This window comes from Zosterops lateralis (assembly GCF_965231275.1).
Source record: "Zosterops lateralis genome assembly, chromosome: 8".
Lineage (NCBI taxonomy): Eukaryota > Metazoa > Chordata > Aves > Passeriformes > Zosteropidae > Zosterops > Zosterops lateralis.
In genome coordinates, this window is record NC_139768.1 from 12,653,911 (window position 1) to 12,676,914 (window position 23,004).

Below are 23,004 nucleotides of genomic sequence, written 5' to 3' on the forward strand. Positions count from 1 at the left end.
AACACAACACCAAATTCACGTTCACTCCCACAGCAACAATACAGAGGTGTTAACCCACCAATCTGTTTCAATTTCTGCTGCTCTGTTCCTTTCTGATTTATGCCATCTTTTGCTACACAAATGTGTGTCCTATTTAAATTAATCATTTTAATTCCTCTCCCTGAAAAAGTCCCACAGAAAAAGTGGAACTGTCTTGGCCAGAGGCAGATGATGTACATGAAGCCCAGGACAATTTGCTAGTTCTGTAACAGAAGTTTTTACTGCAGCATCCAGGATCAAAATTACTAAAGGCCAAGTTAAAGCAACATTTCCCTACTACTATTTTATCTATTAAACCCTTCGCTATTACTGACTCAATAACTGAAAATGAAATGTATTGTGTAACAAGGAATGCTCCAGACTGGCATACCCCGTCAAAAGATAGGCAAACAGTAGGTCCTGGAAATAAGTATTGCCCAGCCTCAAAAATCAGTCAGAGTCACAGAGTGTATCACATCATACTGGTGCTACTGGCTGCAACTCCTTCAAGGTTAGATTGTGCACAGCTTGCCTTGAAATTACAATAGGAAAAATGTTTATTTTGCACATGCATCTCACCTAAGTTAACATGTATGGAAAAACTTCAGACAGAAAGGCAATCTCCCTCACTGCTCAGAGTCTGGAGGCAGCACAGCCCATTCAGGCTGTTAGAAAGCTACTCAGCCCCACCTAAGCAGCCACCCAAGGGTGTTCAGTCAGAATCAGCTTATCATGCAGACAAAACACTGTGAAGCACTGAATAAACTATATATATGTACTCTGCTACCCAAGAACAATGGCACTGCTGTGCTCTTTATCCCATAATAACCATGAAAAATAAGAATAAGCTCAGACAAGCAATACTATACCCAAATATTTTATAATGATGCAGGATATGCTTCCCTAGGAGCAATTATTCCTTTCTGACTAGGAACAATCTGCAGAGATGTGTTTATGTCTGACTCATTGTGGGAAAAAAAAAAAAAAAAAAAAAAAAAAAAAACCAAAAAAAAAAAACCCTCAAAAAACTAACAAAGGAACAAGGGAGAAAAAAAAAAGAACGAGCTTTACCCTTTCCTGTGCACCACACAGAACATCTATATATTGTCCACTTACTTCCATTTACAAGATACAGTCTACACTTCCACCTTATTTAGAGGATTTTGCCTCTTCTAAAGGTGTCATATAAGGGGAGCCTTTGTCCAACATCTTGGAACCATGAGGGCTGATCATCAGAAAACAACATGTTTCTTACAATGTACGTGCAACAGTTTTGCTTTCCCAAACCATTATATTATTAGTCACATGTATACTTCTAACATTATAGGTAACTTAAGCCTCTGGTTGCTGTACTGCACTTTTATTTTGAATTATGTTCTACAGTGCTTTGATTTTGTAATTTTCCCTTCATGTGCAGGTATTTTCTAAATGCCTTTCATGTCTAACATTAGGTCTCTGTAGAAATAAACATCTCTTGGGAAACAAAGGTACTTATGTACAAGTTTCTAGTAATTTCTCACATTGTACAGATAACACTGCCATTTTCAATTGGAAGACTTCTACTTTAAAAGATACTAAACTATGTTTTAGTAAACCTTGCTAGCTAACATGGTCAGTTAACACAAAACATTATAATATTGATGCTATGAGGGGAAAAGATCTTAAACTTTTAGGGACAGAATTCTGATTTCAAATAAGGTACTTTTACCTATTCTTCAAAGTTAGTACTCTATCGTTTTCCCAGTATCTAGGTGATATGGCCGTGTTTGAATAGAAATTACTCTTCACCATTGCCCACTAAAGCTTTGTATTGTATTACCTAAAGTTCAGAGCAGCTCAGCCATAGTCCTGTATTTAGGCCATCTTGTAATTACGTGAGAATTTTGTGCACTGGGAGCTGCTGGAATCGACCATCCGGCCCTTTCAATGCCATTTGAGCCTCTTGTCACATCCTCAGATATCATACAGATGCCCTTTCCTTTTTACTTTTGGGCAACTGTCAGGAATAATCTTGGAAGAGAACGCAACTTTGGGAACTAGCTATGCACAGAGTGAACACAGCAACAGACAGAAGGAGGAGACATGAGCTCTGCAGATGGAAATGGGGGCAGTGTCCATTAGACACTGAGCTGGTTACACTACAAAAATCCTAATTGTAAATTATCAAGGTAGCTTAGTGCAAGTTGGAATGGTGCAAGTTGGAATCTCCTCTGAAGCAGCATAAGCATCAGCAAATAGCTTTGGTTGTACAAATGGCACCAGCGATTCACAAGCTGGAGATAGAACTGAGTTGCACACTTAATTTCCTTTTTACCTTTCAGTAAAGTCAAATATTCCATCCAAATAAAAGTAATTCTTTTAATATATCACTGTGAGTTATGTCAGTTCTGGCCCACTCTCCTTGCTCACAAGCTGAATATTTCTTATGCTAAACAGTTTATTAACCCCTAATCACCCGGTTACTTCTGGACTTGATTGCATATGTAATTACCTTTTGTCAGGTACAATTTGCCTGATAAACATGTCAGAACACTTGCTGCTTAGTCTGTTGAAACAGATAAATGCTGTCTTTCCACAGCCTTGGGGCATAATTAACAGGGGAAAAAAAAAGGCAGTTATAAAAACACACAGAAGCTGATTCAGTGAGGCAGGAGTTCACAGCGTGCAGCCCGCCAAGGCCCATTGCCCGGCCCGCTACGCTTGCCTGAGCTCTTATTGAGTTCCAGCCTGCTGTGACAGGGCAAAGGGGGCAGCCCTCAAAAACTGAGATTTAAAGTAGGTTTCCACGTGAACTTCAAAAAAGAGTGTGATGATGCCTGTTTGGAGAAAAAAAAAAAAAAAAAAAAAAAAAAAAAAAAAAAAAAAAAGAAACCAACACAGTGGAGCAGCAGATAATGAAATTGGTAGAGTCCCTGTCATCATTTGTGTTATACGCTCAAACAGACTCTCTGGGATGGGACCAGGAATGGAAAAACTAAAAGAAGGCAGAGGAAAAAAAAAAGTCAGGAAAAGCAAGCCGCTCAGGATTAACTAAAAATGCTTTGTGGCATCCTTGGGCTCAATTGCTTCTGATTTCTGCCCCGTAGTGTTTGCAGGTTATGTACCCATGCGCTACGGGGAGTGCGAAAAAAGAAATCCTTACCTGACCTCTGGATAACCCAAACAGGAGATTAGCCCATTTCCAAGCAAAGCAGGTTGTCACACTGTTAGGCCAATTGCTTCTATTGACACTTTGCATAAACATCTTACACAGGGTGATCAGAAAGGACTGTTACGCCATTAATGCTCTTTTTATTTTTTTATACCTAAGTCTTACAGAATAAAGGCCTTTCTGAGTAAGGGATAACAAAAGGGTCAAAAGGTCACAAACATTCTTTTAAGTAGGCAAAAATCGGGGAAGTTTAGATTCATTGAAAAGTGCAAATTGGAATTTTTTTTGCGTCTTGAAACATTCCAGCACACTCAGCTTTTTCTGATTTCACTTCTAGTAAATTCATTATCTACTTAATTGTGCGTTTTTACTTTTACTTTAAAATAGGAAAAACGCTAAAGTGTTCATTTTAGGAAATAGCAAGCTGTCTAACCTTCTCAGCTAATCAGTAATCTAAACATACTTAGACATTCTCATTGAAATCCTTGTGAGGACCAGTGTGAAAATATATAGAACTTTTACTTGAAGTGGGATGACTGAACAATCTCTCATGTACAGTTTTCACATTATTTACACAGCGTGTGCTTTGCACTGTGTACAGCAAAATATTCTATATTTTCTTTTGTTTTGCTTTTGCTTTGATCAGAGATGGAAACAATCTCCCTTTAATAGTATAAAAGCCACCTGCTGGGCATCACAGACTACAGCTAATTGGTAAATTCTTTGAAATTTTGATATAATGGATTTTGACCTCTTTAATTAAAAAAACCCAAAGCCTAGAATACGGTGAACTCTTCTGGGAAATGAATAGTGCCAAGCATATACAACTGCAAGCTACACCCGATATTTTCTTAGGAAAGAATACAGAAGTAACATTACAATTTTTTTCTTGAGGATGGATGGCTTTTGGCCTAGAAAAAAAAAAAAAAAAGGCTATTGCTAGCTACGTATCATTTAAGTCACTAAGATAAAGAAAGAGCAAACACATAAATATTTTAATTATTACTACTTTTATGGGGCTTTGGAACTAAAAAGCACCAAACATGAAGGTGACTTTTTAATTTTAAACACAGTAAACTCACAAAAGCCACCCACAAATGTTGCAGTCCTCCACATTTCCTACTCCAAGGAGCTCACACTGTACCAACCCACCCCACCTTGTTTTAAGAAAGACAAATGGGTTTCAGGACCCAAAAGGAAGCCTGTCAACCAGAATCATTGCTGTTTCATAATCTCTGACATAACGTTAACCTTTCAGTGGAGCTATAATCTCATTGCTTTGGGAACTCTGAGGCAGCACTGTCTTTTCTTTTGTTAAAACACTTATTTATATTCTGCCCAGCATAATGGGGCCATGGTCCATGACTGGGACTCATAGGCACTGCAGTAACGCAGCTAAACAACACAAACAACACTTTTTAAATCTTTGCTTACGTTTCGTGCACAAGTATACATGAACATATCTTACACAGGTATACATTTATTTCCAATAAAAACCATCTGCACGACTATGAAGATAACACCATCATTATTCACCAAGTTATGCTCCTCTTAATTAAAGCATGCTCACCATGAAAGCACTTACTAAATTGGAAAACAAAACATAAAGGACCAGGATCAGAATCAAAGCTGGACAAAGACAAGTCTTGTTTACTCTGAACATTTCTTGGTTGCAAAGGAACAACTGAACCACTTAAAATATAGATACCTAAGTCCAGCTTCAAAGACAGAAAGACAGTTTGCTAACTGCAGAATAACACTATACCTACCAAACACAATTATCACTTAATCAGTAGGTGTTCATTACTGCTGACAAACATCTTGTTAGTCTGGTTAGCAAGTCTGCCTGCCACTTGCGAAAATATTTTGTTTTATTTAGACCTGGTGACTTATTTTGTGAACGTGGTGGATTTCTGAATCCCCCCTATTGATCACATAACTGCAGTAACACATATTGGTCTTGTATTTCAAAGTGTACATCGATCTCTTGATCTGTGAACGTCTCCCTGTAGTTTATGCTATTTTTCTGAACTGGTACAACAAATGGATTTTCAAAGTGATGTTATGGGGACTTAGCTATGCAATTCCCATTAGTGTCAATGGGGGTCGCAGGCTAAATTCCTAGACAATGCTTTGAAAACTGAGCCCTGGATTTTCAAAAGAAGGATAGTCTGTGTTAGAAAGGCAGTGTCTTTCAGTTTTTAAGCCACTGCATTAAAACGTGCCTTTTCCTTTTAAGCACCATGCATTTAGAAATTGTGTCGAAACTTGGAACATTTAAATGTTCACAAGAATGAAACAATTTTGTATTTAAATGCTACCATCTGTTTCAAATTTAGAAGTGAAATTGTATCTGTCACTATCTTGAATGTTGGGATACAATCTTCAACACATTCATAAATGTACAATGTATAATGTTATGACAGCTGAACCATTGGGATTTGTTGCTATGCTAAGAAAAAACAGAAGTTATTTGTATTCATATATCTTTTGTAAGAAAAAAATCCTTGCAAAGGGCAGAATTCTTTCCTAAAATTTGGACCTTGTGGTACACTTTGAGAGATGCCTGGTCTTGTTATATTCATGGAATTTATTTTTTTTTTTATTCTTTGGCATTTCAAAATTAATTTAGACCTGCCTATAAACTAGAATGCTTGGTGTTGAAGTCACGTGAACAAGCTTGTTGCTGTTACCATAACCAGAAAAACATTCACAATGTATAATTTTTACAAAACCCATTAAAACTTCAAGAAGCCCAAGACGTAACATCTGAAGACACAGAAAAGTAGTTTCTGAGACAAATATAAATAGCTAGGCCCTATGAAACACACAACATAGCAACAAGTAATACCTCTTCAAAGAAGATTTTTTTAATTACAGTGAAAATGTTTATTATGAAGTGTGTTGTTCTTCATCATTAAAGAATAAGCTGGACTAGTAGCAAAAGAACCATCTTTTGAGTCTAGAAGCAGGGAAGAGTTTGAAAAGCAGGAGCCTGGCAGACAGTCAGGCTCCAGAGGGCACGGGCTCGGGCCAAATTGCTCCTGTCAAGCGTGTTAGTCCGTACACAAAGTCCCTTTAGACAAAGCATAAAACTATGTCAATAGCAAATTTTGTGTGGATTAAAAATTGTGTATTATGCAATGGTCAGGTCATTCACCATTTTCTCTGGTTTTGAGCTCCTGATGCAGAGGTGTACACGCTCGAAGAGCACCAGGGGTGACAAGTGCAGCCCCCCAAAACAGGCCACCTGCCTCTCACCTGAACGAGACTTTGAAAACATAATTTCAACTGTTAAAACTATGAACCATTTAATATAGCACAGTTTCATTTCAGCTGGAATTTTCACTTGGCTTCTGGTTGTTTTTTAAACACAGGTTTGCCAGTAGTACTTAAATATTGACATCTACCAAGAAGAAATTTTATAGTTTAGTTTATTTAATCTTTAATTTTCTATAGGGACTTCTTTTTTACCTGCACTAACTCACAACAGGTTTGCTCTAAACTATTCACTCATCTATGAAATAATGCCATGAACAACAGCACATGATGAGGCACAGTATCCTAAAATAAGCTTCTTGGGGATTAAAACTGTATCATTTGTCTCAATCCTTCCTGTAAAAATTCATCTGAGATGACTGACTATAAAAACGCCATCAAAAAGTGCAAAATCTAAAATTAAATTTTAATCACCTTCTCTGGTTTAGAGGTGGGTCTAATTTAAATTAATCTAATTTGGTGTAACTAGAAAAAAAAAATCAAACATAGGACACATCCACTTCCATACTGTGTTCTGGAATTGAACACTCCTGTCCCATCTGTCACATTTAATATTTAGCACTATCCACATGAGTAACTCCAGATGCCTGTAGTCTTACAAGTATGTATATACACCATACCACAAGAAGTCAGTATCTGACAAATGCTGGTTTTAACTGCAAAAACTGTCCTTGTATACACACACATCTAATCTAGACAGTCAGGCTGCTGTACCCTAGAACTAATCATCTGCATTGGCCTGCCCAAGTATACAACTCCACATTTAAATTTCTGTCCAGTTACTTCTCGGATTGAAGGAAGGAGCTTTAGATACACAGCCCTGGCGTGCAAATGTAAACTGATGCCTATGGGAAGACAAGTGAGCATGGCACAGCTCCATGGCATCAGCTTTGTGCTTACAGAGGAAGAGAAGACTTCAGCTCTTTGTGTGAAGCTCAAAAGCAGACCCAGGACACCGCCAGTGAGGGCACTGCTGGGAATTAGGGATTTAGTAAACAGGGCATTGCCCTCTCCCAACTTTCCAGTCAGTTCTTGTCATATTCTGACTTGGACAAAAGCACCAGAGAAAATGACATCTATGAAATATGCCGGAATTACATTGCTACAGAGATTGATTCAACTTAACAGGAAGATTTACATCAGGTCTATAATGATTTATGAGCACACTTGAATCTGCAGCAGTTGGTCTCCATAGAAATCCATGATCATGCAGTACTATGAATCGTATTATTTCCACTGAGATAATCTCAGGTTCTACAGCAGGTAAGGGGAAATAGTTTGGTTCAACACAACAGAGTAATTATTTTTTTAACTGACAACTTTATTTTGGTTTAGTTTCTTTTAGCATTTCTGTGTTCCTTAAAAGCTGCACATCTAAAATTAAAAAAAATGACAGTCACAGTGTGCCAGATTCTTCTCTCAGGCAGCCATTAAAACACTTCAAATTTTACATACAAGATGTCTCTCTGAAAAGCTTCTGCAGGAAGCAGATACAAATACAGCAACTGCTCAATAAAGTATCTCAGCTGATCTTGGGTGCTAAGCTAGAATACATGAAAAGCCACTGAAATTCAAGACATAACAGGCCACAAAACAGCATAATTCTGTTTGCACCCCTAAACAAAAATCCAGTGCAATCCATAAAGCACAGATACTTACAGATGTGGCCATCATAAGTTTACTGTAAACAGATACTTATTTCTTCCAAAGTAGTGCACTCAGGGTATGGCTGCACAACCACCCTTTATAGCAGATGAAGTTACATCCCTTAGGGAAAGCTATGCTAGACCTGAGAACCTCTGGACTAGGAATTCCACAATCAGTAGCTCAGGAATGTAAATAGAGACAAGTTAAAAGGAAAGCCAAAATCACTAGGAAAAAACTTCCATATTCTTTCATGGACAACCTTCACTTTCCTCTTCAGCTACAAGAAAACATTTACTTCCCTATTTACATCTATCAAATGACTCTCAAAACATTTCAGCAAATACCATAGCCCATATAAAATCTTGGTATTGTTTTGTTAACTTATCCAGAAAACTTGGTTTAACAAAGGCTTCCAAGCCCAGAAAGTTGCAACCTGGATATCTCAAAATTTCCTTTTTTAATTGGGTTTTTGCAAAAGATATTTCTCCTCTGGCTGTTGTTTGCAAACATATAAGGAAAAATTCCATTTTGCTCAAAGGCAATAGTCCAATAGAATTTCTTTTCCAAGAAATACATCTTCAAGAAATTATTCTCCTTAGAAGATGGTCTTTTTCCTTTAGATTATGCATTTTCTCCTCAATTGTATAGACAATATTTTCTTTAAATGTTTTATCTAAAAAATTATTTCTTATGATTTCCTTGGAAGGCCAAATAAATGCAAATTATTTTGCATGTCATTCGCAGTAATTACTCTTTATATTTTAGCTCCAACAGATCCCAGTACACATGGAACTTTTGCTGAGTAATGATGGCAAAATTCAGCCTGTAATGCCTCCTGCAATTTGAAAACATCTTCCCTTGATTTTACTTGCCACTTTGAAATGTTATCCCTTTCTAATGAGTAATCCTGTGCTAGATTCTTTTGCTTCTTAAACGAACATTATTCTCACCCTTTATTGACTGACCAGATCTATTATCACATGTAAGCAGTGTTAATCCTCTAGTAATTAACACCCTTATTAAAGTAATTTTAACTCAAAGAAGTTTAAATCGCATTATTGGTTTTATTTAATTAAGCTATGAGGGCTGTTTTACAGTGTCATTTTTTCAGCTTGTGCCTTTTCTACCAGTTACACAGGTGCCCCCTGCAGCCGCCACACCCTGACACACACAAGCCACCACCTCACCCCACACAGTTACCAGGGCATTTCTGTCTAGGAGTTATTCAACATTATTCCATTTCACTGTGAACTTTTTCAAATATTCTGCATGTCAGTGGATGCAAGATGTAGAGATTATCCTAAACATTTTACCATTCCCTGAACTATCATTTGGATGTGGAATGATAGTATCACATTCACCCTTCCAGAGGACTCAATATCTTGTTAGTGCCTAAAAAGAGCCACTTTTAATGTCCTTTCCTACATCCTAAGCAAGGGTAAACATTTTTCTTTAAACTTCAGACTGACAAAAAGAAACAGAATCTGAATGCACTGAGTGGTACCACTTACAATGGCCACTTTTTCTGTTACTTTGAAAATAAGTCAGGTTTTTAAATTGTGGTTTTGTGTGTGTCCTATTGCATGTTCCTTTCTATGGGAAAATATCTGATTGCCTACGTTGTTTTACAGATCTCAGGTAAGCTACTCAACTGACACGTTTGACACAGGGTCAAAAGATGAAAACTGTCTTCTGGTTTAACTGCATCAAGTTACACTGTGCACTCTGGAAGAGTGTGGGCTAATTATGTGTCCTTCTGAATGATTTCCTGGAGGCACACTACTGAAACTGGGAAAGCCTGAGTTCTCCTGGGAATAAGGCAACCTGATGGTTTTATGGACTTTATACACCATTAACTGGGTACTCAAAGTCTTTTTTTCTTCGGATATCGCTTCAAATTTCTACTGTTTAAAATAGAAATGTCCTTACTGGGTCTCAGCATAAACGATGGAAAATTATAAACACAGAAAGAAAAGGGTAAGAATAATAAAGTACATTTACAGACACAAATCGACTTTTTATCTTTTTCCCCTCTCATCCCATATTTTTATGTTCTTCTTTTTTCCCTGTCATCTAGTGCTTCCATCTAGTCATATCTTGATTTAATTCTGCATTATTATGCAGAAATATTCACGTTTTATTCACATTTTCTGTAATTGCAGCGTCTTTTAAGTTGCACTATTCCTTTGCTACTAATGCTCTAGAGAAAGTCCTCTGCAAGGAGGACACAATCTATATGTGAATCTTCCATGTGAGCTTTGTTTTTTCAATATTCTTTAAAACAGCATAATTTGTAAAAGGATAAATTGCTCCAAATCTGACACACCCATGAGAGCCATAAACATTAACATATATGGATAAGCTATGCCTAAGAACATGCTGGTTCAGTCATACTGCTTACAGTACAACTAGTGCTCTTCATTCAGAAACCAGTTATAACAATCCAGGATGAAATTTAATTATTTCTTTTGTCAGCTATTGGTATTTTTGTATTAATTTCATCTCCCAAATTTCACCGACTGACAGAAGATGGTCTAGCTAGACAGAGTAATACTTTTTAATTTGTATTTCTGCAGTTCTAAGACAGCTAACTGCAGATCAGTGTCACGTTATGGTATATCCTATACAAGCAGTTCTGAACATATGACCTTTTTTTCCCTTATTATAATCCAAATTAATAAACATTCATTAACTACATTTCACCAATTCAAGTAATTGCCTTACTATGTCCATGCAATTCCTTCCTTGTATTGTTGCTGTTCTGAAACAGAGAAAAAGTCTTGTTTTCCTGATGTAAAAGATTCTTTTGATTTTACTGGATTTTATATTTGCCCTGCAATGACTTCCAAAGATGAGATGGCCTTTCTTTTTCAGAGAGGAAACTAGCAAAAGGAAAAAAAATGGGGTATTCTGTCTGTGGCATGTGATTGACAGATAAATTAGAAAGGGAATGGAACCTAAGTATGCTGGGTGATGCAACTGAAAAAAATACTGAAGGCAAATCTGTAGGGTTAAAGGCTTAGTAATGCTGCTCAGTACATACCACATACCAGTGGTACTACCAGTTAATATAAGGCTGGAGAATGTAAGAATGTAAGTGATTTTGGGGCAGAAATTACTTAATACATTAACACAGCTACTAGTTCCATGGCTCCCCGAGGAGAGACTAGGTATTAGAAATGTTAAGAGAATACAAATAACATGTAACTTGAAAGAAACCAATAATTTTCTTCTCCTATGTTGCTCAATTAACAATCCTTATTCATTACTCATTGGAACCACATCTATTGCTTCACAGAGGAAGTACTGGGGAGATGGGGGCTCCAAAACTGAACTCCATCCATCAGCTCAGGGCTACAGAAGGGCCCAGACACAATGGTGGAGATCTTGCAGTGACTGGCTGTCAGCAGGAAGACAACAGCTTGATATAACGCATTCACAAACTTTGGGAAACTGTGCACCCAGATCCTTCTTCCTTGCACACACATAATTTCTTACATGACAAAGGCAAGGACTGAATGGGAACAAAACTGCTAGCAGAAGAATAACTAAAGAGAATCTTCATTTAATTGAATAACTTCCACTCAATGGTATGTGTATCAGTGACTCAAAGGGTAAGTAGGACTTTACAAATACAATAGGCACATAGATCAACTTCTAATTCAAGGAAGATATTTGTTAATTGAGAAATTATCTGGAAGTGAACCTTCTGAAACTTTCTTACCAACAGATCCTTCTACAAAAGAATGAAACCTCCAGATAAAGTTTATTCAGTGCCTTCTTTCATAATGTCATTGGAAATGGCTGCTTCATAAAGTGTTTCACAGCATGGCAGTTATTAAAGAAATTTAGTGTCATGCCCAAGAAAATGGAAGCCTTTGGGTTCTAACATTATGTGAGAAGTATTCTTGGGATTTCACTTCAACTACCAAGGATAAAATTTAGTTCCATTTGGGTGGGTCCCAGTCTTATAGGAATTTCCTCTGTAACTATGGGATGAGCTTTCTTGAATGGAAAAGCTTTCCAGACATACGAAGTTTTCATCATAACAACAGCTCTGTAGGTTTTGAATTAATTGATCAACTATTTCTAAACTGTCTTGCAAAAATAATGATAACCAAGAAGAGCTTAAATCTGATTAAATGTGACAGTTGTAGTATTCAGACAGGGATTCAGATATGTCCATCTAAATAGTCTTGACAGCAGCTTTTGCCAACTTTTCTTTTTTTTTCTTCATATCTGCTTTGACCAACCTCTCCAGTGAAACTTTCAGTGATTTCCATGATGGTAGCATTTAGAAGATGAAACTCCTCTGCACAGTTCTAAGTCAAGTATTTCACCTGCACAAATGTGATCAATAAATGTGATTTCCTGCCTTCAGTTCCCAAAATTATAAATTCACTTAACAACAACAACAATAACAACAAATGCCCTAAGGCTTATGTTCTTATTCAAAGACTGTAATCTGCAGGTCTCTAAGTCAAGCTGAGTCAGTGCTCCAGAAGTTCCCTGTAGTTTCTAAACACACAGCACAGATTTCTTGTCAGCTCATTTAGTTGTGTGTATCTTCTTAAAGTAAGAGAACTCAGAGAATTGTACCATGTAAATTAACTAGCTTAAAGAAACAATAAGGAATTTTCTTTTTTTTTAATAACTTTTATGATTTAGGTACCTATGCCATTCTTTACTGTTGATTAAGAGATGGCAGTCTGTTTATGCATTACACCTTTACACCTCAAAGCCTTTTGTGTACAATGTACTTTACTTTCCTTCGGAGAAACTGCTAAGGTTTTTGCCATAAATGGAATGGGATATCTTGTGGCCATATGTATATAATTTTTTGTTAAGTGAGGTATTGATAGAGCTAGTAAAGTGAAGTAACAGCATTTGTACACTGAGGTTTTCAAACCTGTTTTCAAGTATGCCCTCTCATTGTTAGTACATCACAATCTAGAGCAAAAATCTGGTACATGATCAGCATGTTATTTACACTTCTCTGCTGAAAAAGGGGCATTTAGATGAACTGGATACAATTTGTTTTGCACTGAATTTAATGAATGATTTAATGTCCCAAAGAATACAGAGACACCGAATATCCGGTATGTGTGCTTTTAGTTTCTGGCCCTAACAGGGTAGGAATAGTTACTACCAGGAAATTACTAACTTGCCATTCTGCTTTGATTCTGCAAATCCTTATCAAGATAGTGAATCCAAAGCCACGCTTGTTTTTGACCCCCTGCTGCTAATTTCTGTGCATTTGTTTCCCAAGCTTCCTAATTCTTACCAGCTGGCAGGAAGATCCCATCCTAGTAATGAGCCAGCTTGCTTCTGTGTACAGAGCACTGATTGAGATCTTCCTCACAAATATCTATACACACAGCTTGTGATCTGAGCCTACTGTGATTAACTACAGGCTTTGCAGAACCTAGCTGAGAGAGAGAAATCAAAAGTAAGAGATTCCATTGGGGGATATAAGCACTTACAAACAAGTTGTCACATCTGTGTGAAGAATTCCTGTTTACTTGGAAGAATACAGTACTCTTAAGATGCATATGTATGTTACCACTATACGATGCAAATATATAAGATATTGAACCTCGACTTGTGCCTGTTCTGCTCACAGTGTGTCTCAAGCCCTCCTGCCTTAGTGCCAAGTCTTGCCTGTGGAGAAGGGAAAGTGCAGGAAGAATTGCCTTCCTCCTCTTGCACAGTGAGGATCTATGCTCTGAAATCTGGGGAGATGCAACTCCTGTTTTGTTGCTGTCTGAAACCTGAGCTCCTTTCTTTAGCTAAATAAGTAGCATTGCACTGAAAACTAGAGAAGCACAAATCCCATTACATAGCACCCTGAGGCTGGGCTTCATGTTACAGATGTAACATGCTCCTCTGCTTGTTCAGAGAAGCTGGGGAGTGCAAAACAGGGAGAAAGGGATCAGTAAGCATTGTGAAAGAGCCTCTGTGAAGATGAAAGTCTCAGCAACCATTTCCCTCAGGAAGCAAAAGATGAAATGTTCTATACTACTTTCTAATTAAAAATTCAAACTGTTGCCTTATGAAAACAAGTCTTACTTTTATCTTCAAACTCTGAAGTTTTTAAGACTTACTCCTAAACATACTGTTGGGGATTTCTCCCTCTTGAAAACTCCTGATGTTTTTTCAGTTCAAGACTCCTTCTCGGAACAGAGGTCGGGGTGGGTGTACCTCACTAATTCCAAAGCCTAGGCACTATGTGAGCTGGCAGCCCATAAAGGAAGCCAGAGCACACCTTTATAGCCTTCAGCCTCCAAGAGTTATGGCAAACAGGTTTGGCAACAGGCTGCCAACTTATTCTCTGATGTCTACTGAAGGGCTCAAGAGCATTCTCCACAGGGAACACAGATGCCAAGAGCTTTGGCAGGCTGCACATTTGGGAATCGGAGACAAGCCAGAGCTGAAATTTAGTTACTGCCACAGGAAATTAATTCAAATTAAACACTGCAAACGTAACAGTGGGGAAGACTGAACTGTCACCCTGCATTCAGTAGCAGAAAATCCTGTGCCTGGGTTTCAAGCCCAGTGGTCTGTTACTCCTACCTACAAGGATTTACTTCTGAGTTAATCAGATGGACAATGCTGTGTCTCAGTAATGAATGGGAAGAAAGAAGAGGGCTATATTAAGTAGCAATAACAATTCCCTCTTTCAAATAAACTTACATTACATTTGTTGCATGGAACACTACAGTTCACAAGGTTATTAATATTTCTCACCAGAAAACATATTAAAATATAAATGGACAAGCAACCCAATAAACCATCAAAGACTTGGAATTAGAAGAAAGTGTATTCTAGTTCTAAATAACAGGTATCAATTTGCAGATGGAATACATGTTGTGTACTACAAATAACTTTAGTTCATAGAAGTGACACATGCTTATTTATACACATCATAAACAAAAGTCTAACAAAAGTGTATCTTCTAATATTTCTATGATAAATTACTCTCTACATTAGTTATATTGATTGCATCATGACTTTGTGTCCAATTTATCTCTAACACAGAAAATACAAACAGAAACTGCTGAAAATCTTCCAGAATTTCCCCCCATGCTTAAACAGAGTTTATGGACATTTCTGATCACAGCCCTTGATCTCCCATCTGAAGATCACCACTATCAGACTGTAAACTCTGTTTGCCATGTGGATGGAGACACTGCTACTGTGGCTGCCTACCTCTGGAGTTACCAACAGCATATGATTATTTTCACTTGAGACTGCTGCCCTGTGCAGGACCAACACTGACAGCAGCTGGAGGGCGTTAACAACATGTACTTAAGTGCCAAAAGAACACAGATAAGACACAGTTCTCCTCAACCCAGAAAATAAAGAAATTCCACAAATCATCAAGTTAGCTGAGTACTTGTTTGAGATGAGACAGTAGAGGAAGAAGCCCTTAAGCAGTGCTGACAGTGGAGAGAAACATCAGGAACAAGTTGTCAAGTCAAAAGTGAAACCAAGTCAAGCTATGTTGGCAGCTTAATTATATCTTTGCAAGAAATTATTTTATTCAAGAATATGTGTTTGTTAGCACACACTTGGTTAAGAATCAGGACATTTGACCTAGGACAGCAACTGCTGAACTCTCAGCCTACCACAACATTATTGTTCTTGTCCACTCCATATGATACTGGCTATCCAAAGAATAATGCACAAATTACAATATTCATGTCTTATCCTCACAGTACTTAAGTGTACAGAACATACAAGAAATTGCCTCACATTCCAAAACTGTAACTCTAGTCTTTAGGCACTAAAGAACAGATCATAAGGAGGGGAAAAAATTAATTCATGTCAGAGGCTGTGCTTCCTCCTCAGAGACCATTCAAGTAGGACAAACTAAGACCTGTTTACTTTAGAAGGTTAATTCCAATTGACCTAAGATCTGAATTGGGAGCAAAATCCCCCAAAGTTTATTCCCTCTCACTTTGGACCACTGCACTATTTACCCAGGTTCCCTGCACAGACAGTAGCAAGAAATGATTGTCAGAGAGCAATGCAAGTTGCAGGAGAGGTGGGTCATCTTCACAAGATGCCAGAGACCAGTCTGTAAAGCAGCACATGCCACTTTGATAATTGCCTTGCTGAGATGGCCCCTCAATGGCTTTAAGTGGGGTCAAAGGGTGCACATAGGTGTGACCTCAGGTCATATCCTAAGACAAGTGGCATAAGGCATGACACAATCACTGCAGCTGCACAGAACCATGAATCTGCCCTAATTTTCTACCTGCTAAAGTAGCTGGAGTTGCAAATTTCTTTGTAGATGGTAAGTGTGATCAGCTAACCCTACCAAGTCACCTGTGTAAGATGCTGAGATACTGTGTTATGGAAATAGCACAAAAATCTTTATTGACTAAGATTTTCTTCAGATTACAAAGATTTTTAAAGAGCATGTTAAGTATGCCAAAAGCCTAAGTGGAGAATAGTATAAAGAGTATAAATAGTATAAAGAGACAGAGGTGACTCAAATGGGAAGGACATGGATGCTTTCTCCTTTGTGATTTCTGTCCTCTTAGAGCTTCCTGCTACTAACTACTGTTGTCTTCTTAGACACAACTCTTTCTCATGCCAGCTGTTTCTGTTAGCTCTTCTATGTCTGTGGAAGGAAGAAGGAAAGGCTTGCTGGGGACAACACGCTGCCTACACATTGTCCTCAGGGAAAGACAGAGGATCAAGAACTGTTAGGTTGAAAATACCTATGGCAATTCTTTTCAAAGCTGCTCCTCCCTACATGGTAATCATTCAAGTGTAGCTCCTCTCTCTGTCTTCCAAGCTGGCTCCCTGTAAGTGGCTTTACTTCGTTAGTAAAACGTGCTGTAATATCCTACTGCCCAATCCTCATTAATCTCACACATTGCACTAGTACAGCACAGAGTGAGTAGCTGTTGTTGAGATAACTGGCTTCCATTAGCAACCATGTGATTGGCAGGACGATAAAGTCTTTTCCCTTGCAGGTCAGCTGCTTTTTAAGAAGAGGGCAATCCTGCTGATCCATCTTTTAGCTACAGTCTCTCACTGAGTCCCAAATCTCCTGCCTTTTAGCTTTGATACGGTTCAAGCTTTCCCCCTTGTATCAGCCCCTACCTGTCATCAGCTCCTCTGTACCAAACAGCCAATATCAGGAGTTTGACCTCAGGGCACAGTCCGGGTGGGCAGGTAAAACCTGACCACTGGACCTACTTCCTTATCTTTCATATCCTGCAATTCATGAAGAAGTATCGAATTCAAACTAAAAAACAGAAGCATGACCTTTTATAAGAACCTTCTGAAAAAGGCTCTGTTGCCTTTCTAAGTATTCTTGAAAAGAACTGTCATCTACCCTATTAAGACAGAAATGGATCACAAATAAGGAGAAGAAGGAAAGCACTGAAAATTCTTACTAAATGGTAGAAGTTTTTGATGTGTGCCTAAAACACCTTTTGGTGATGAACACAAAAATATAGTAAAAAATCAAACCAAACCAAATATGCTAGAACTGTTCTACTGCAAGCTCCAGTTGCAACCCAATAAGAGAGCTGCCCAAACTTTTCCCATTTATAAAGTATATTAAGTCAATTAAATTCACATGACATACAGAGAATCCTCTATAAAGTGCTTGAGAGAATTCTAAACATAAATTGCTAACATAAGCTAAGAGCTATCATAAACAACATAATACCTATTTAAGTGACATACTCCCCAGTTAGTGCTTAAAACATAAGAAAATCTTTATTTCCTGTGGCAAGTATGTACAAACCCTGCCTTCTTGCATAGCTGGAAATCATGTTTTCCCTTGAAGCAAATGTAAGCTCTGCGAGTATTCCACTTAGATGGATGACAGAAATGGTGCCAAAATCTCAACATCCTTTCCCTTCAACTGAAATGAAATGATCTAAGTACAAACTGGAAGATATTTAGTCTCTTTAAACACTGACAATAAAAAGAGAGTTAAAAAGAATCCAAAAGAGACTGCTAATCAAGGCAAGACTTGTGGCATGAACAAATCTTATAGCCATAATCCTGTATCCTTCTCATACAGTATACACTTATCCCACTGTAGATAATGTCCATTTTTATATTACTGTGGGAACGTAACAGAGAACCCTAGCTTTTAACCTTTTCATTTGAAAAGACAGCTTAATGAAGTCCTTTCTAACTACCAGGAGAAATCTGAATAATTTTGCCTCAAGAATCTTCCCTTCTGAAACGCCCTTCAATAATCTTACTGTGAAAACCTACTAAATTATTAAAAGCAAAAACAATCTTACTATATAGATAATTTGGTATAGAATTCTTTCTACTTTCTCTTAATTTTAATGACTTTGATAGGCTCATAATGGTGCTGAAAAACATCACCAACATCTGCAGAAGGCTACAGATCCTCCATGTGCAGTTAATGATTCATTTCACTATTTAAATGATACTTACAGTTTTGTGAAATAATAAATCCTTTGCAAAAGCTAACTTCAAGCATGAAAATGTTTTGAAGGTCATTTGTTATGGTGGTTATAATGTCCAAATTTACAAAGATTTTAGTAGATTTTAGTCTGGGAAAACCTTCCTTTTTGCAAGATATGTGGAAAAGTCCTTCCAATATTAGAGCATTTAAAATGAAATTAAATTTTATATAGAATAAAGGTCATCCAGTTGGAATAAATCTGCTTTCCAACAGTTTAAAAGAATTCCATGTAACAAATTCAGGAAAGGAAATGTTAAGTAATACGATGCCTGATTCTGCTATCCAGAGATCAGTCTTGTAGACAGGAGCAAATGCTCAGAATGAAATCAGACCAGCACACACCAGGATAACACATACTCTCTTGCAAAAAGGCGTCACAAGATCTTCACAAAATTGTCAGGACCAAAATTCAATCCAATATTCCTGTAACATTACTACCAGTAGCACAGTGCCCCCTAACCACACACTGGAGAAACAGTTTTATGCTACATTACAGGGAATAGTGCCACTAACAACACTTCAAAATAACTGCTTTTCACAACTAATTACATGGGAATGCAAAAACATGAAAGGTTCTTGAATTTAATAACTTCAGCATTGGTCAGAAGGGGAAATTAGTAGGATAAAAAACACCAACTAGTGTCTTACTTGTCTGAGGTCGATGAAAGCTAACTGCAGGGTGTCTCCCTGGAATCCTGGCACAGGCTCAGAACTAGCAAACACTGCAACAAAAAAAAAAAAAAAAGGTTAAAATATTACGGATGTAGAATTTTTTTTTAATCTAACAGAAAAATCAAGCTCTATGCAATATAAATGCTAGGTAGCATAGTTTCATAGGAATAGTTTAATAACTCACAGTGATTAAACCCAAACAAACCAACAAAAAACCTTTTGACAATTTTTCCAATAATCCTAAACAATAATACTTTTAGGAGTATTATTAGAAACTTCGCTTAAAATTCTAACCCAGTAGTAACATTATGACCACAGAAAAAAAGATATTTTTTAGCCTGAGGTGCACGATTACTGAAGGATTTCAAAATAATACCAATTCCATGGCTGTCACTGTATTTTCAAACATCTGCCTTTGTTACAGCATCCATGCTAAAAAAACTTCCACATCCAGCCAAACAGCATTAAAGAACAAACACTAAGGTGGGAGTTAGCTTTATGGGTAGACAACAGGTAGAAAGCCCTATGCTCAGAGCAGAGCTGAAATGCTTGCTCACGTCTTTTAGCCTGCTATATCAGTAATAAACTTCTGCTCATTTTGAACCCAAATTGGCTGTCAAAATTGGCAGCCAAAAATATATTCATAATACAAAAAATGGCAACATGGTAAGTGAAAGAAATAAGCTATTTATTTAAACCAGGAAAAGATCAGTAGTTGTTAAAAATAAATACACTTTTTGTTGTTATAATCCCACTCACAAGTTAATAACAAAGACAAACAACCACTGCCTCACATCCCCACTCAGGTTAGATACCTTATTTCAAAAGAACTTAGAAGTATTTTTCTTATGCCCTTCAGTTAGAGATCTCAACAAAACAAAGTAGATACTACTGCAACAGCTTTAGAGAAGCACCATCTGAGGCGGTGAAAGGTAATATTTTTTCCAAGTTTGAGAAACAGGTCATTCAATGGTAGAGGAAACAAAACATATGGATCCAATTTCCAGACTCGGTGCTAAACTCTACCATTCCTAATACCAACATTTAGAAGAAATACGAATTCCTTAATATATTGTTTTAAACGACTAGTTAGAAAATGTGGATTATCTGGAGGTAGAATCCAGAAAACCACTGGTGTCTGAGCAAACATGATGGTAAAATAATGGCCTCAAACATTTACTTCTGAATGTATGGTTTCAACTTAAAGCAGACTAATGAATTCAGTTCGACCATTTCACAAGTCTAAAAATGACTATATGGAGCACAATTTTAGATAAAGACTCTTACTTAAACGGTACAAGAACCTACTAGGACCATCTCAGAATACTTAAAAATAGCTTAGTAGTAGATGGATATAGTAGTGCAATAGCAGGTTTACCAATAGAAGCAGAATTTATTACTTGTATTACACTAGTGCAGAAGTTATTTTATGAGAGTCATGTAATAGGAGAATGAATTCAACTGCAATACAAATTTATTCTTTATCAACTACAGAAATAAAAAATAGCCATCAAATGCCTTAGCAGACCACTGTAATGTCACAGACAAGTACTGGTAACATTGGTAAATGCCCGCTGATTACTGTATTCAAGGGAGAATTTTAAATTGTCTGGTCTTCCTACTTTATAAGTAACACCAACTTTCTAGACGTGTTTTCAGGAAATTTTAATTGACCACAAACATGCCTTTAAAAAAGAAAAAAGAAAGCTAAGAAAACAGTAGAAAAAACATACCTTACACTCAGTATTTATTGGGAGAGGTTTCTCATAATAAACTCTTTAAATCAGCAAAGACAAATCAGCCTGTACAATCACCAGCCTGCAGAATTACAAAGATGCCTAAGCCCAGGAACCTTAGGCACCCTCCTGAACAACCCAGGCTAAAGGCCTGTGTGTCTACATGGCTGTTTTTTGGAGGTCTCTCACGGCCACTAGGAACATCCTTTCTCGAGGACAGTGAACCTGGGCTCTGAGGTCAGCCAAACCCAGAGTTTAAAATGGAACACCACACTCCAGCAGGGAATCCTAAGCAAAGCTCCACAGCAAACAGATGAGAAAAGATACATGAGTTGTGAGCCATGGCAGCACATTAATAAGGAGGATACACATGATGGTTAGAAGGGATCTTTTCTACACCCCTTAAACCAGAAAGGTAAAGCCCATCAGATCATCTGATCTGATCTTAACTTTCTGTTCATATACAGTACACTGAGACCAGCTTCCCCCAGCAGAATCTCAGCTCTTCCAGCCACTCCACAACTGTAGCTAGCACTGGGAGAAAGGTCAATGGCAAAAAAAGGGTTACAGAACTGAAAAGTGAATATAACTGAAAAGTGTGACCTTCAGAAAGTCTTTTCAGCTAGCTTTTGGCACTTTATACTTCAGGAGATATCCTCCTACAGCAGAATACTCTTACATGCCACAGGGCAAATATTTGCATCTTTTCTGTGCTCATCAGGCGAAGAGAATTTGGAATTTATCCTAATGCATTAAATAATGCAGAATAATTTTGTTTCCCTACATAATACCTACTAGTATTGCAGCTATAGAACAAGAAGTACACAATGTACCAAACTTAACTGTTGTATAAGCTTTGTTCTCTTAAACTGCAGCTTTATATTATGAATGCATTTACAACATTAGGGACACTCATTATAGCGCAAACATTTATTCTCACATTTGGAGCACTCTTGACAGGTGACTACAATAGAACTTGTTTCATTATTACAATTTCATGAGTTCAGAGGGCAAAAAGATAATCTACTTATGGTAACAGTCAGACAGTTCCCCCTCCACCCTGAGCGCAGGGCTTTTAAGTTTTGCTAACAATTTTACAAAGCTAATTAAATATTTTCTACTGCACAGCATATTAGGAAGATATAAGAACAGGATTAACATTCTTAATGTCTTTGTCCTGAGGGCCCCTTTCTAGATAGTAATGAAACACTGTCATATATTCATCTTTTAATATATTCACCCCCCACAATCATTCTAGGCTTAAAGAGGATTTGCAGGGGTAGGGGACTGGTTGGATCTTTGACTTAATGTGCATAAAAGCATTCTGGAATTTTATAATATCGAAGAATGAAATGCAAAGATCACTATTAAGCTGTCACTCTTAGGGGCAAACAACTGGCTGTTTGGCAGTTTGGACCAGAAACTCAGATGTTTGGGAAAAATCAGTTGAAAATATACATTATATGAATCTGGTATTCACAAGGTTTTTGTTAACATCTTCTATTCCTCTGCTTTGCTGATACTGTGTATATAGAACAAGAACAATGTGGGTCCTCAATATGTACAATCTCAACATACTTCCTGTAACAGGCAGTTTAAGAATATAAATAAGATAGGATCAAATGAAACAAGTATGTAGTAATACAAAAACACGCTGGGAGGTAACACATAAATTATAATGCTGAATATAAATGTTGCAAAGATTACTGCAGTCCATTTTCTTTTGAATATTTTGCTTTGATCTTATAATTACATTTTGTATACAGGATATATGAGAATTGACACATATATATATATGTAAGTATTAATGGAGATCTTAAGATAAAGGCTGTATTTACTAAATGGAATTTAAGACATCTTTAACTGTAAATTGCACTGAATTTCTGTACAATTCTACATTTATTAAGAGGTGTCTTAATTTTATTGTCTCAAAATCCCATCTCTTAGACATCATCTGGTTGTGCCTCTCTCTCAGTCTGGAAATTCAGTACCTAATTCTTGACAAATAGTTTTGCTGTGGAAGAAATTAA

The 23,004-nt window shown here is 37.3% G+C and overlaps 1 protein-coding gene across 3 annotated transcripts in view; it reads right to left on the reverse strand.

The window, feature by feature from the left end:
• The window catches only part of EXOC6 (exocyst complex component 6), a gene marked incomplete at its 3' end in the record, with an annotated part of 86,740 nt that overhangs the window by 5,206 nt on the left and 58,530 nt on the right, over positions 1 to 23,004 (reverse strand). For all 3 annotated transcript variants that reach the window (XM_083866011.1, XM_083866010.1, XM_083866008.1), the window contains exon 20: positions 19,215 to 19,288. In XM_083866011.1, the coding sequence (XP_083722137.1) occupies positions 19,215 to 19,288 (74 nt within the window). The remainder of the gene's footprint in view (positions 1 to 19,214; positions 19,289 to 23,004) is intronic.